The sequence below is a fragment of the Hipposideros armiger genome, unplaced genomic scaffold, assembly GCF_001890085.2.
Source record: "Hipposideros armiger isolate ML-2016 unplaced genomic scaffold, ASM189008v1 scaffold_128, whole genome shotgun sequence".
Taxonomy (NCBI): domain Eukaryota; kingdom Metazoa; phylum Chordata; class Mammalia; order Chiroptera; family Hipposideridae; genus Hipposideros; species Hipposideros armiger.
The window spans coordinates 2,116,334-2,130,722 of NW_017731478.1; the positions used below are offsets into that span (position 1 = coordinate 2,116,334).

Below are 14,389 nucleotides of genomic sequence, written 5' to 3' on the forward strand. Positions count from 1 at the left end.
GAGCTGCCAACAGGGGTTCAGCTGGTGAGACCACGTGCTCCTAACAACAAGGTTGCCAGTTCAACTTCTGCATGTGATAGTGGGCTACGCCCACCCACAACTAAGATTGAACAGGGCACCTTGAGCTGAGCAGACGCAAGCTGCCGACAGGCGGGTGGATGGCGACTGGACTTGGAGCTGAGCTAGCTGTGCCCTCCACAAGTAAGATCGAAGGACAACAACTTGGCTGTTTGCCCTTCCCCAACTCCCCAATAAAAAAAAAGTTAAAAAAAAAAAAGAGAATTTTAAGGTGATGACAGCAGAGCATTAAACTAAACACAGGACCCTCTGAGTTCATCCACGAAGCTGGGACCATGGAAGAAACACACAGGCTCACATATGGGCCTCATCTATATTGCGCTTCCAGCGATGCCACATGAGAATGGGGAGGCGTCAATAGTTAATTCCTTGTGAAGATTCATGCATTCATCCACTCCCGCTTTCAAGGAACATTTATTAGGCACCAGCTCAGTACTGGACAGAGTGGAGCCACAATGAAAAACATAGCCCCTGACCACCCGCTTGCAGAAACCAAGGGAAAAGTGAAATTACCATTCCGGGTAACTGCCTTGACAATGGTCAACATAGGGTTCTACAGGCGAACTCAGGGCCCTTAATCCTGGTTTAGGGGTCGGAGGAGGCTTTTCGGAGGAAGTAACTCCTGAACTTAGCCCTGAAGGATGGACAGGGGGCAAACCAGGTGAGTCAGTGGGGTAAAGGTGTCCCAGTTAGAGGAGGGAGGTGACAGCAGAGTAGGAACTGCAGGAATCAATGAGACAGGGATGAAAAGCCCAGGCTGTGTTGTGACAGCCTGGTCAGACGTGAGGCCATGACATCTGGGGAGAGGAGGGTCGTTACAACCCTTCTGGACAGAAGACTGGTGACTAGCCTTTCAGATTCCCATCTTTTACAAAAAGAATTAAACTTCTTCAATTACAGAAGGCATATATATGTTTTTGTTCAGAATTCAAAGAACACACAAATCTATAAAGAAGTAAATGTCCAAAAAAAAAAAGTAAACGTCTTCCTTTCATTCCTCTTAATCTCATTTCCTAGGAGCGATGACTTTTTAAAAACTTTTTATTGGGGAACAGTGTGTTTTTCCAGGACCCATCCACTCCAAGTCTACTAGTTGTTTCAATCTAGCTGTGGAGGGCCCATGTGGGGATCGAACCGGCAACCTTGGTGTTATGCGCACTGTGCTCTAACCACCTGAGCTAACTGGCCGCCCTCTAGAAGTGATGACTTTTAACATTTGGGGTATAGACACACTTGCACACAAATAATGAATCTTTGGTTTGGTTTTGCTAAAGCAGGATATACACATACATGTATATATGGTAAAGATTCACATATATATATATATATATATATATATATATATATATATATATATATATATAGTTGTACAAGGTATTTTTTATCATGGATAGCTCCCTACATCAGAACAGAGATCAAGGGCCGGCCGAGTGGCGTGACGGTTAAGAACTGGCTTGGGACGCCAGAGGGCCCCGGTTCGGGATCCCACATATGAGGGCCAGTGACACTGCCCTCCACAGCTAAGATGCTGAACAACAGCTCAACCTGGAGCTGGGCTGCTGTGAGTCGCCGGCAATGGCGTAGGCTGCAGCCTCTGCTGCAGTGGGCTGCCATGGGCTACCGTGTGTAGCCAGCAGCCGCTGTGAGCGGCCGTGCAGAAGCTGGCGACTGATCTGCCTCACCCGGGAAGAGTGCAATGATGGTGCCAACTTGGGCCAGTGAAGCAACGTTCACAAGACTGAAGAACAAAAGGACAGCAACTTGTCTGTTCCCCTTCCCCTAATTCCCCAATTTAAAAAAAATCTTTAAAAAAAAAGAACAGAGATCAAGCTCATTGTTTTTAACTATGTATCATTGTACAAACAAACCACATATGGTTTATTTAACTAATGGCCTTGTAATGGACGTGTAAGTTATTTCCAATTGCCCTCTATTGCCACCATGCTATGGTGAATATTCTGAATGATATATCTTCGGACACATGTGCCATAGTTTTGGGGAGCTAGATTCTTAGACGGGAATTGTTGGGTCAAAGGACAGGCATAGTAGGAGGCAGCATGCTCAGTGGCTGACAGCACAGCCCTGGAGCCAGGCCGTCTGGGTTTCAATCCTATTTCCTTTACTTACTAGCTGTGTGACCTCAGGCAAGTTACATAGCCTCTCAATGCTTTCCTTTCCCTGTCTGTAAAATGGGGACAAGCACAGTGCCTGCCCTAAAGGTGGTTGTGAGTACTGAGTTTAGATGTATGAGGCGCCTATAATAGTGCCCACCATACAGTAAGCACTATTTCTATTAGCTCTTATTATTTATTATCTTGTATTAGCTCTTATTATAATCTTTATAGATACCATCACATTGCCCAGCAAAAAAGGCCGAACCAACTTAGACTCCCACCCACAGTGGATGACAAGCCTCCTTCCACGCTCCTGCCAACAGGCTCCTATTTGTTTTGTTTGTTTAATCAGCATTTCTTTTTGTAAAAAAATAAAAATAAACAAAAACAACTTGACTCCATTTAACTGACAATTTTTGTTGTTGTGTGCGTATTTGGTGGTGTGCCCGTGAAAGCTTTGCCTAGGCCGAGGTCATGAAGACTTACTTACTCTTAGGTTTTCTTCTAAGAATTTTGTGTCTTACATTTAAGTCTGTGATTTAGTTTGAGTTAATTTTTATGTACAGTGTAAGGAAGGGTCCCTACCTCATTCTTTTGCATGTGGTCCTCTGGTTGTCCCAGCAGCATTTAGGAAAAAGACTATTCTGGAGGTGGCCGGGTGGCTCAGTTGGTTAGAGCGTGTGCTCTGAATAACAAGGTTGCCGGTTCGATTCCCACTATGGGATGGTGGACTGTGCCCCCCGCAACTAAATTGAAAATGGGACTGGACTTGGAGCTGAGCTGCGCCTTCTACAACTAGATCGAAGGACAACGACTTGGAGCTGATGGGTCCTGGAAAAACACACTGTTCCCCCAAAAAAGACTATTCTGTCCCCATGGATTTGTCTTAGCAACCCTTTTAGATACCAGCTGACTGTAAGTGCAAGGGGTTATTTCTGGACTCTCAGTCCTACTGTATTATTCTATAGTCAACCCTGTGCCAGGACCACACTGTCTTGTTACAGCAGCTTTGCAGTAAGCTTTTTTTTTTTAAAGATTTTATTGGGGAATTGGGGGAGGGGAACAGTGCTGGGGAATCGGGGAAGGGGAACAGACAAGCTGCTGTCCTTTGGTTCTTCAGTCTAGTTGTGGAGGACGTCACTTCACTGGCCTATGTTGGTATTATCATTGCGCCCTTCCCAACTGAAGCAGTCGGTCGCCGGCCATTGGATGGAGGCTCACGGCAGCTCTCACCAGCTGCTGGCCACTCATGGTAGCTCACGGCAGCCCATTGCAGCCCCACTGCAGCCTACACTGGTGACTCACCACAGCCCAGCTCCAGATCGAGCTGTTGTTCACCATCTTAGCTGTAGAGGGCACAGCATCAGTGGCCCCCATGTGGGATCCGAACCGGGGCCCTGCTGCTCAGAGCTGGCGTCCCAAGCCAACTCCTAACCAACTGAGCCACTTGGCCTGCCCCCTGTAGTAAGTTTTTAAATCGGGAAGTGTGAGTTTTTAAACTTTGTTCTTCTTTTTCAAGATTATTTGGTTATTTTGGTTTGCCCTTAGGTTTTTTGGGGTTTTTAAAAAGATTTTAATGGGGAATTGGGGAAGAGGAACAGTGTTGGGGAATTGGGGAAGGGGAACAGCCAAGTTGTTGTTCTTCAATCTTAGTCGTGGAGGGCACAGCTGGCTCAGCTCTAAGTCTAGTCGCCATCCGACCGCCCATTGGCAGCTCCCTGACACTCAGCTCAAGGTGCCGTGTTCAATATTAGCTGCAGGTAGGCGTAGTCCACCATCCCATGTGGGAGTTGAACTGGAAACCTTGTTGCTAAGAGTGCATGCTCTAACCACTGAGCAATCTGGCCGCCCATCAGCAGCTCAGGGCAGCTCAGCTCAAGGTGCCGTGTTCAATCTTAATTGCAGGTGGACGTAGCCCCCATCATGCGGGGTTGAACTGTCAATCTTGTTGTTAGGAGCACGTGCTCTCACCAGCTGAGCCATCTTGCCAACTGTTGACAGCTCAGCAGCAGCTCAGCTCAGGTGCAGCTCACTGGCCCATGTGGGAATCGAACCGGTGACCCTGATGCTCAGAGCTCATGCTCTTAACCAACTGAGCCACTTGGCGGCCCCAGCCTCAGTTTTCTAATCTGTAAAAGGAGATGAGGATCATATTAGCACATCACTCACAGTGTTTTTGTGAGAATTAAATGAGGTCAGTGCCTGGCACAAAGCAAACTATTGATGTATGGTAGCTACTATTATTTTTAATAAAAAAAAATGGTTCCATCTAGTTCAGTGGCACACATTCAAGCTGTAATAAGATATGTAAGCATGGAGGTTCAAGTTAATTGTGTAAGTCATAGATTTTAAGTGGAGTTTCCACAAAACTCAGTGGGATCACTGCCTTAGCCATTGAAATGATTCATTATAACAAGTTTCTGTACAGCTCATGCACTAGTAAGAAAAACAATAAATACATAGAGGAGGGACACACACGACAAAACACGCTCACGGTGGAATGGGGAGACGGGAAATCCCATAGCAGACACCAGAATCTGGAGGGGGGGGGAGGCCAGAATTTATACTCTGCCTGAGTGGACGTGAACTTTGGTTTAGAATCATAGCAGGGGAGAGCTTGAAGGAAGCTTGAAGAGCATCTAATTCCTCAATTTACACATGAGGAAATTGAGGGGTTAAGAGGTTTCACGGAGTGAGAACAAGCATCCAGCCTCTCTAGTTTTTCCTCTTTTTTCAAATGTTACTATATTTATCGTTCTGCTTTTCTATTGTTGTCCAGGACTATTGTTAAAAAAGCAACCAAATATTGTAAAATTTAGAAAGGGAGAGTCCCTGGCCAATTTTAGCTTCCAGAAAAAGCTCTAGTTAATAATCGGTTTTTCTGACTTTTCGTTAATAGGCCCTTAGGATTATTTTATGAAGATCATTGACAAGTCCACATTCATCCCAGAAGGAAGCATGATATTCACGAGCAGCAGGGACCCAAAACAAGTACCTGTCATTTCACTAGAGCCTTGAAACACCCACATAATGTGACCTCAATCTAGCGCGGCCTTATAGACGAGGCAGTCACATCCTAAGAGGCAGTGTGTGTGATGGTTAGCGACGCAGACTTTGAAGCCTGTGCCAGATCCACACTCAAGCTCTGCTCTTATTAGCTTGGTAGCCTTGAATATATGACCAACGTCTCTGAGCTTCACTTTCCTCATTTTGAAATCTGAATCACTCATAATCCCTACCTCATGGGCCGCAGCCAGGGTAGAAGAAGATAATGTACTTAAAGCACTGAGTGTGGGGTCTGACACACCGGAAACTCCCTGTGACATAGGTGCCAAGATTATCTTCATCATCTTCTTCATCATCATCAAGTATGTCTGGTTCCCATGGGAGTCTAATATTCGATCATCCTGACTAATTTACCGTCAAGAGTCTACAAACCTCTAGTATTGAACCTGGGTATGCAACCAAAGAAACAAATTTCCTATTTCTAACTCAAAGTAGAAGCAACACAATCTGGAAACCTCTAGCAAAGCAAGAATTCAACACACCTAAATATCACAGGGTAGAACTGTTCTGTAGGATTATACCCAATTATCCTGGAAAGCAAAAGAATGATGTGTGAAATGGTGACCTACTGGGATGCAGAGTTCAAAGTCCTCTTAGGTCCTCTATTCTAAATTTAATTTTCCAAAAATGGGGGCTTTTAAAATATCACATGCTTAGTGAGGGAGTCTGTGTGTGTGTGTGTGTGTGTGTGTGTGGTGGAGGGGACAGGGAGTGTACAGGCAATCTCTGCACTTTCTGCTCAATTTGGCTGTAAATCTAAAACTGCTCTAAAAAATAAGGCTTCTTCATTTTTTTAAAATCACGTATTTAAATATAAGTCACTTGAGCATGGAAGCATATCAACATCTAACACAAACAAACAAAAGCCCCAACTTATTGTAACATACCACTGGCAATGCAAACTAGGTTCAAGTTTTCAGACATCTTATGAAATTTTAATCTGCTCTCAAGCCGCTTTTTTTTTTTTCCCCTTTCTTTCCCTAACTAGAGATTAATTGCAGAGTTCTGGTGTGGAAAAAGCAAGCCATGTTTGTACAGAGAAGATGGCATGGGAACATCAAATGCAACAGACTGTCCTCATAAAATAGACAATTACTGTCTTCTCGGCCTTTTCCAAAAGAAATAACATGCTTGCTGTTTCCTAGATCAAATGCATGCTAATATTTCCTACTCATCCTTCACGTTTCTGGACAGCCGTGCCATGTAGCACAGGAAGCTATTTATTTATTGCTGCTGCTGTTTTGCTCATGATGTCAGCCAACCACATGACAGCGAATTAATTTTCCGACACGGAGTACGTGGGATGCCCTCCACCTTTTAGTAATTCACAGATGACAGTCGGCTTGCCTAAACTTATCCTTTACCTTTAGAGAATTGTGTGGGTTCCTGTCTGGCCAGGGGATTTTTATTACTTGTTTATGCAAACAGCAGGTTGCATAAGAGCCTCGCTGCCTTTTTTTTTTTTTTTTGGCGATTTCGTAGTTTCCTGGTAACCATTCAGTCATCTGTTTCAACACCCTGACATGACATAAAGGCGGACACTGAACCACGTTCGCCACACAGACACACACCTCTTTCCTTGAGCATTCACTTAGGTGAGGCTCTCCTGGGGCCCCACTCGATCCACTCATGAACCCGTACCAGCAGCAGACGCATTTTCTGGAGATCCACAACAAGAACTGCTGTGTGTTCAGGGACAACTTCATTGCCAATGTCCTGCCGCCGGTGCTGGTGCTGGAGTTTGTGTTTGGGCTCCTGGGCAATGGCCTTGCCCTGTGGATTTTCTGCTTTCACCTCAAGTCCTGGAAATCCAGCCGGATTTTCCTGTTCAACTTGGCCGTGGCTGACTTTCTCCTGATCATCTGCCTGCCCTTCCTGACGGACAACTACGTGAGGAAGTGGGACTGGAAGTTCGGGGACATCCCTTGCCGGCTGATGCTGTTCATGCTGGCCATGAATCGCCAAGGCAGCATCATCTTCCTCACCGTGGTGGCCGTGGACAGGTATTTCCGGGTGGTCCACCCCCACCACGCTCTGAACAAGATCTCCAACCGGACGGCGGCCATCGTCTCCTGCCTCCTGTGGGTCCTTACCATCGGCCTGACCACTCACCTCCTGTACAACAAGATGCTGATCAAGAACCGTGACGCGAATTTGTGCAGCAGCTTCAGCATCTGCCAGACCTTCAGGTGGCACGACGCCATGTTCCTCCTGGAGTTCTTCCTGCCCCTGGGCATCATCCTGTTCTGCTCGGTCAGGATCATCTGGAGCCTGCGGCAGAGGCAAATGGACAGGCATGCCAAGATCAAGAGGGCCATCAACTTCATCATGGTGGTGGCCGTGGTCTTTGTCATCAGCTTCCTGCCCAGCGTGGCCGTGCGCATACGCATTTTCTGGCTCCTGCACACAACGGGGACGATGAACTGTGACATCTATCGCTCGGTCGACCTGGCGTTTTTCATCACCCTCAGCTTCACCTACATGAACAGCATGCTGGACCCGTTGGTGTACTACTTCTCCAGCCCATCTTTCCCCAACTTCTTCTCCAGCTTGATCAGCCGCTGCATCCGGAAGAAGACTCTGGAGGAGCCAGATAATAACCGGAGCACAAGCATGGAGCTCACGGGGGATCTGAATGCTACCAGGAGTATTCCAGAGGCTTTAATGGCCAACCCCAGGGAGCCACGGAGCCCCCCTTATTTGACTCCAGCCTCTCGTTAAATAACCATGCCGAGAAGGGCGATTGTCACTGAGATCCGAGATCTCCGGGGAAACAGTTGGGCTGGAGCACACAATAACATCACTAGACTCGGCCTGAGGTTTCCTGGAACTTCCAGGTTCCGAGAATCCAATTTAGAGAAGCGGTGTGGCAGAGCGGGCCGCTTGGTTGCAGAGTGTCACCATGGAAATCTTGGAGGAATGGAGACTAAAGTTCCTATGCATCTGAAACTTTTGCTCCATCTCAGACACTTGCAGAAGTGAAGATGGCAAAAACCATCCGTGTTTCTGCCAAGCGGAGCTGGAGCCAGAGATCTCCATCGTGCGGCACCTGTGATTCATGGGCCTCTTTCCTTCACCTGCCTGAGCCTTGGATGGTTCTTAGCTCCCGGAGTCATGCCTTCCCTGTTCGTGGCTCCAGCTGGGAAAAGCAGAGCTAAGTGACTGGAGGGGAGTTACTATTTACTGGAGGCAGCCCAGGCATCGTTATACCAGCCAGTAGATCTCCTGGGTTTCGTGGGATTGCTGCATCTTTTAGCCAAGCTTTAGCAGAAACGGACGAGACAAAGAGACTCATGACCTTTGGTGAATGGCCGCGTTTCCAGTGGTGGTAAGAAGGGAATCAGCCCCAAGAGGTACTGGGCCAAGCAAGCAGTGTTGCTAAGCAAAAGGTAATGGCATTTGTGCCCCAACCTGCAACTAATCCATTCCTCTCTTGTTGACGCTAATTTTGACGGTTGAGCAGTTAAAAAGGCTTCAGGGAAAAGAGTGTCTTCCCACCTCTGTTTGCTTTTATCATTAAAAGGAAATGCTGCCCAGTGGTTAGAGGGGGAGGCTTCCTCCCGGTTCATTTGCCTGTGTTTCTGTACTTAATAAGAAAACTACCACTTCAATAAACTTTGATATGAGACACACAGCCTGGTGTTGCATATGTTTGGGTGACGGTTCACGGAACTGGCCTTCTTACTTAAGCAGAGACCTTTATGGGTTGTGAACTGTGTCCTGGTAGACAAACGCCGTCTACTGTCAAGTAAGAAACAACGTGGACGCTGAGCCGCCTGGCGAGACAGTTAAGTAAAAATGCCACATGCATTGGGGCCAGGATGGGACAGGGCATGGGATAAACAAAACAATTAATTCAGAAGGGTAATTACAGACAGGGTTACAAGAGCACTTGCCCTTTTTATTTCGAGTTCAGTGAATGTTGCTGTGACTATTTGGGTATTTAAAAAGGAATCAGGTTCGATGTGGATTTTTGCATAGAGGTGGGAAGAAAGGACTTCCTATGGAATAGTTTCAGTTCCCAGCTCTGGGGTGGAAAGGAGATGTACTGGTTTGAGGCTGTGATCGGTCCAAGTTTCTGTTATGCTTTCATTTCCAGCTGCTGTCACTCCTTGACTCTTGAGCAAGACGAGGCTTGCTTTGACATTCTGACTTGGACACAGATGAGAAATGCAGATATTCAGATTCCCAGTCCCAGTTGAATGGCAGTCAGTGAAGGAGAGTAGACAGTTCTTGAATTTCTTACATGTTTTCAGAGCACTTTTTTTTACCTGGCTCTCCAATCAATTCCTAGAGGTAGAAAGGTAAAAGCAGAAATCACTGACTTCAAAGGAAGAGGAAGCAGAGATGAGCTCAGAGGAAAGGAGGGATTCCGCAACCTCTGATGCGTTGAGTCAGCGGGAGTCCGGCTGTGAAATTCCAATCTATTGGGAACCAGCGACTGACATTCGTTCATTTGTTCTAGCATTCTGTCAGCTTTTGTGAATTGCTCTGGGGGTGGTTGGTGGAAACAGAACAAGGAACAAGGTGTCCAAGCCCCTTTTCTCAAAGAACTCACATTCAAGGGGAGGAAGCAGACAGCGGAGTATAGAAAGGGAACTTGAGGTAGCTGAGTATTAGGAAGACAGCAAAGTAGGGAGACAGGCTAAAAAAGGGATGGGGCTGGGATTATTGGGACAGTCTCTATGAGGAAGTGACCTTGAGGTGAGCCATGAATGACTAGACAAAGCCAATAATGCAAAAATCCAGGGGCAGAGCATCCCTGGCAGAGGGAATGGTAAGTGCAAAGGCCCTGAGGTGAGCATGAGTTTGGTGTGTGTGTGAGCCTATTTGTTTCCTAGGGCTGCCTTGACAAAGTATCACAGACTTGGCAGCTTAAAACAGCAAAACTATATTCTGTCTCAGCTCTGGAGGCCAGAAGTCCAAATCAAGGTGTCAGCAGGGGCGGTTCCTTCTAGAGGCTCTGAGGTGTTGTGGCTGCTCACTTGCGGGTTGCGAAAGAATTCAGCAGGCAGGCAGACATACAGAAGGAAGATTTATTGAAGTAAGAGGAGGGTCTGCTGGGCAGAGTCTGCTGGTGACTGCTGCCTCAGAAGTCTTTGTTTCATCTGACATCTTATGTTTTCTAACCAGGGTGTAAATTGCTTCGGCCTGTTTTGGGATCTTCTGTTGAGTTCAGCTTTGTCCAGTGGGGTGGGGGAAGGTGTGGTTAAACTGGTTATCAACCTTTGCATATGTTATGTAAATTTAAGTCAAGCCATGAGTGGATCCCATATAGATGCAAAAACCTCTCCCAAGTCACAGGGCCAGGCATGCAAGGCTCAAGTAAAGAGAATCATTGACACTGGGATGCATAGTAAATGTATAGTGAACAGAGTCATTCAGGTTTCGTGAGAAGGTGGCAAAGAAAAGAAAGAAAAGCTTTCAAAAAGTCCCAAATTAAATTACAGTTGTTAAATTGAATTATACCAGAGGTCCCAATCTCAAAATAGAAGATTTAGTATCACAGTTACAATTATCCTGAGAGAGGATTTCTTCCATGCCTCTCCCCCAGTCTCTGGTAGCTGTTGGCAATTCATGGCATTTCTTGGCCAGAAAATGCATCATTCCAGTGTCTGTCATCTCCTTTTCCGTCTCATATAAGGAAGGACACTTGGCACTAGATTTAGGGTCTACCGTCATCCGGGGTGGCCTTACCTTGCGATCCTTACCTTCATTACATCTACAAAGATCCTGGCTCCAAAGAAAGCCACATTCTGAGATCCTGGCAGGTGGACCTGCCTTTCCATGTCCAGTCCTACTCATGACGGGGAACCTCGTGAGAAGTAACTTTTCACACCAATTCAACTCACTACAACGAGGAACAGAGATGAGGCCAGGGTGGTTCGGTACAACGAGCGTGGGGTCGGCTGCGTGGTGAGGTAAAGAACCCCTGTTGTGCAAAAACAATGGAAGACACGAGAAAAAAATAGATCACGTTAAGTGAAAAATAGTTTTGAAACAGAATATGATCTCAATTCTCATTTAAAACCTGTGCATCTGTGCATATAAGCATGGAACGACAGACAAGACCACAAACCAAGGCCATAACATGGCTTCTACCTGGGTGGTCGGGTTAAAGGTGATTTTCCTGTTCCTTTCTGGACTGCTCCTTTTTAAATTGTCAGTGGTGAACTGGATTATTATTGTAATTATTTGTAATGGTATACTATTTTAAACATTAAATCACCTTCAGTGATATTCCTATAAAATGAGAGTACTGTCATACTCCTTGATAATCAATGATATTTATTTGTTTATTTATTTATTTTAAAACTTTATTGGGGAACAATGTATTTTTTCCAGGCATCAGCTCCAAGTCAAGTTGTTATCCTTCAATGGAGGGCGCAGCTGAGCTCCAAGTCCAGTCGCTATTTTCAATTTAGTTGCAGGGGACGTAGCCCACTGGCCCATGTGGGAATCGAACTGGCAACCCTGTTGCTCAGAGCATGAGCTCTAACCAGTTGAGCCACTGCCCGCCCCTTTCAACAATATTTATTAAGAAAGTACTCTCCTAAACATTCCTGTTTCCCTGTGCAGGGAAACACCAACATTAATTTACAGTGGGAACAAGCAATGTTATTCTGGGCTAAACCAATGGTGCATTCTACTCAGTGCAGTGTGTGTGTGTGTGTGTGTGTGTGTGTGTGTGTGTGTGTGTGAGTGTGAGCATGCAAGTGTCTGTCTATATGTCTGTATATTGGAAGGGGCTATTACCTGTATACATCTATTTTCCACTACTTCCTCTTGATTTTGGAGGGTACTAGCTCTTGGGGTTGTGCATTCCATGAGTTTACTCCCTACAACATAAAAAGTAGGACTTCCTTCTAGCTGCCTGCAAACAATCTCTTCCAGGCTTCAAGAGATTACCCCCTAGGTCTAGAACCTTAAAATCGGGGACACACAATCATGATTGTTTCTGATTTTATGAACTCCCTTACCTTCCCTCATTTATTAGTCTTTTCACCCCATACTGACTTGCCTGAAGTGAGGAGCTATAACTGCACCTAGTATTCTAGTCCTCAACATGACTTTGGGTTTAATTTTCAAAATACTTCCCGAGTGTAATCTGTGGATCTGTTGGCCTTCCTGCTTACAGGAAGCGGCTTACCGCAAGCGGCTATCTTCACAGATGGTCCATGAGGCCCAGTGGACCCCTTCCTTCCCCCCACTTTGTTTCTGTAATCAGAATTTAGCAGAAGAATTGGTTTTCCGCAGTACCTTGGACTGTGGTGGCATTTGGTGTCACCAAGTACTGGAAGTCACTAAGTAATGGAAATTGACCATTTGCCTACCAAATAGGCCATCTTTTCGTTCAAATCATGACTTCTTCAAATTGGAACTGAAATCTTGATGAAATCCTTTGATGGTTGAGGCTGGGTTGTTCCTGTTACTGACAAACTTTCTGAGGGGGGAAAAAAATGGTTCCCCCCTCATTGTAATGAGAAGATGCCTTCTTATAATTATTTAACTCAAGGTCCTTCTGGATGCAAACAACTGAAACCAAGTTCAAACTAACTTAAGCAAAAAATTAAAGAGAGGAAGGTGGTGGTGTGCCTTAGAGAAATGAAGAGAGAATTAAACCAGGCTTGGGCAGCTGCAGAAGACGAGCTCATGGTCCCTGATCCCAGCTCTTAACCATGAACGTGACTTAATGCATGACTTGTGTGTCTCAGGTCAGATTCCCACAGGAGAGAATCTGATTGATCTCAAACCACCCCTTATAGAAGGATCATGAAGACAACAACAGTCCCACAGCAGCTGGGTAAGGGGTATTTTTAAACGATTGTTTGTGTAAAAACATACTTTCTGCCAGGTGTTTCTCAGATAACATTTTAGATCACCTTGTGCTTCACTCATTTGAACAGCATGGAAGTCTGGGCTTTTAGCAGAGTCCATCTCAATTCTCGTGTTTCCAAAATTTCTGCCATATTGTAAAACTATGGTCCCAAGAGAACAGAGAGGTAATCAGGCAACCTTCTGGAAGCAATTCGGTTCACACTGCCCCAAACCCATTCAGATGGAGACCTGCAGATGTGAGTCCTAGAGCCCCTCAGAAGGCCTTGTGGAGAATTAACATCTTTGATATATTTTTTTTATTGCTTAATAAACTCAGGGGGAAGACATACTCTTCGGCAGGCTTAACTGTGGTGAATACCTGGCCATGACGTTCTGCTAAATTCCGTATCTATTATGACGAATGAAACATGACTATATTGCAACCAGTGCTGGATTTTCTTTGGGCTCAAATGTAACATTTGGCCACCCTCTGTCGCTCCTGGGAGAAGAGGTTTGCATGTGGCGTTACAAACGTCAAACCTGACAGGTAATCCACAGCCCCACCGCAGCCCTATCAGATGAAAGGCAAGCGTTTCTAGGCTCTGAACAAATATTGATATACTAGGCGCCCCGGCCACACCCAGAGTGGGGTTTACAACCACTAGTAGGTACCGGGAACAGGACATAACATTCTCAACGTCACTGAAAAATGAAGAGAAAACAAACTGACGTATGATGTCGTCAGGTTGAAATACAGTGGGTTTCTGTTCAGCATGTTTACAAAATATCCCTCCTTTGGGGTACAGTGCTTTAGGAGGAAAATGCTATCGGTGATCCGTTTTTGGTTTTGATAAAGTAATATGGCACAAAGATAGACTCATAATCAAGAGCTGCCACACTCACCACCATCATTTGATCACTGTCCATTTCTAGATCGAGGATTTGCTCTGTGCTCTCTGTCAGACACTGTGCTAACTAAATGTTTTAAGTAGACTTCATAGGGTTTTTGTAAGGTGCTATGTCCATTTCACAGATAAGGAACTGAGGCCCAGAGAATCTGAATAATTGGCCCAAGGTCATACAACCTGTAAGTGATGGACCAAGAGAACAAAGACAGGCAGGCTGACTCCAGAGGTTTTGCCCCGAAGGTTCTGAAAACATGCAAAGTGATGGACCAGCCGAGTGGCGCGATGGTTAAGAACTGGCTTGGGACGCCAGAGGGCCCCGGTTGGGATCCCACATATGAGGGCCAGTGACACTGCCCTCCACAGCTAAGATGCTGAACAACAGCTCAACCTGGAGCTGGGCTGCCA

General features: G+C 45.8%; 1 protein-coding gene and 1 long non-coding RNA gene across 2 annotated transcripts in view; one reads left to right on the plus strand and one right to left on the minus strand.

Annotated features, from left to right (window-relative positions):
- The first annotated feature begins 6,773 nt into the window (after positions 1-6,773).
- Positions 6,774-8,886, plus strand: LOC109386023 (hydroxycarboxylic acid receptor 2-like). Its single transcript, XM_019648873.1, has one exon. It carries the CDS (start codon positions 6,888-6,890, stop codon positions 7,977-7,979), a length of 1,092 nt encoding a protein of 363 aa, XP_019504418.1. The 5' UTR covers positions 6,774-6,887; the 3' UTR covers positions 7,980-8,886.
- Positions 8,887-9,186: 300 nt separating this feature from the next.
- Positions 9,187-14,389, minus strand: part of LOC109386054 (uncharacterized) — a 17,038-nt gene continuing 11,835 nt past the window's right edge. Inside the window, exons 3-4 of the long non-coding RNA XR_002124718.1 lie at positions 10,970-11,190; positions 9,187-9,548 (exon numbers count right to left, since the gene is read on the minus strand). This is a non-coding gene — a long non-coding RNA (uncharacterized LOC109386054). The remainder of the gene's footprint in view (positions 9,549-10,969; positions 11,191-14,389) is intronic.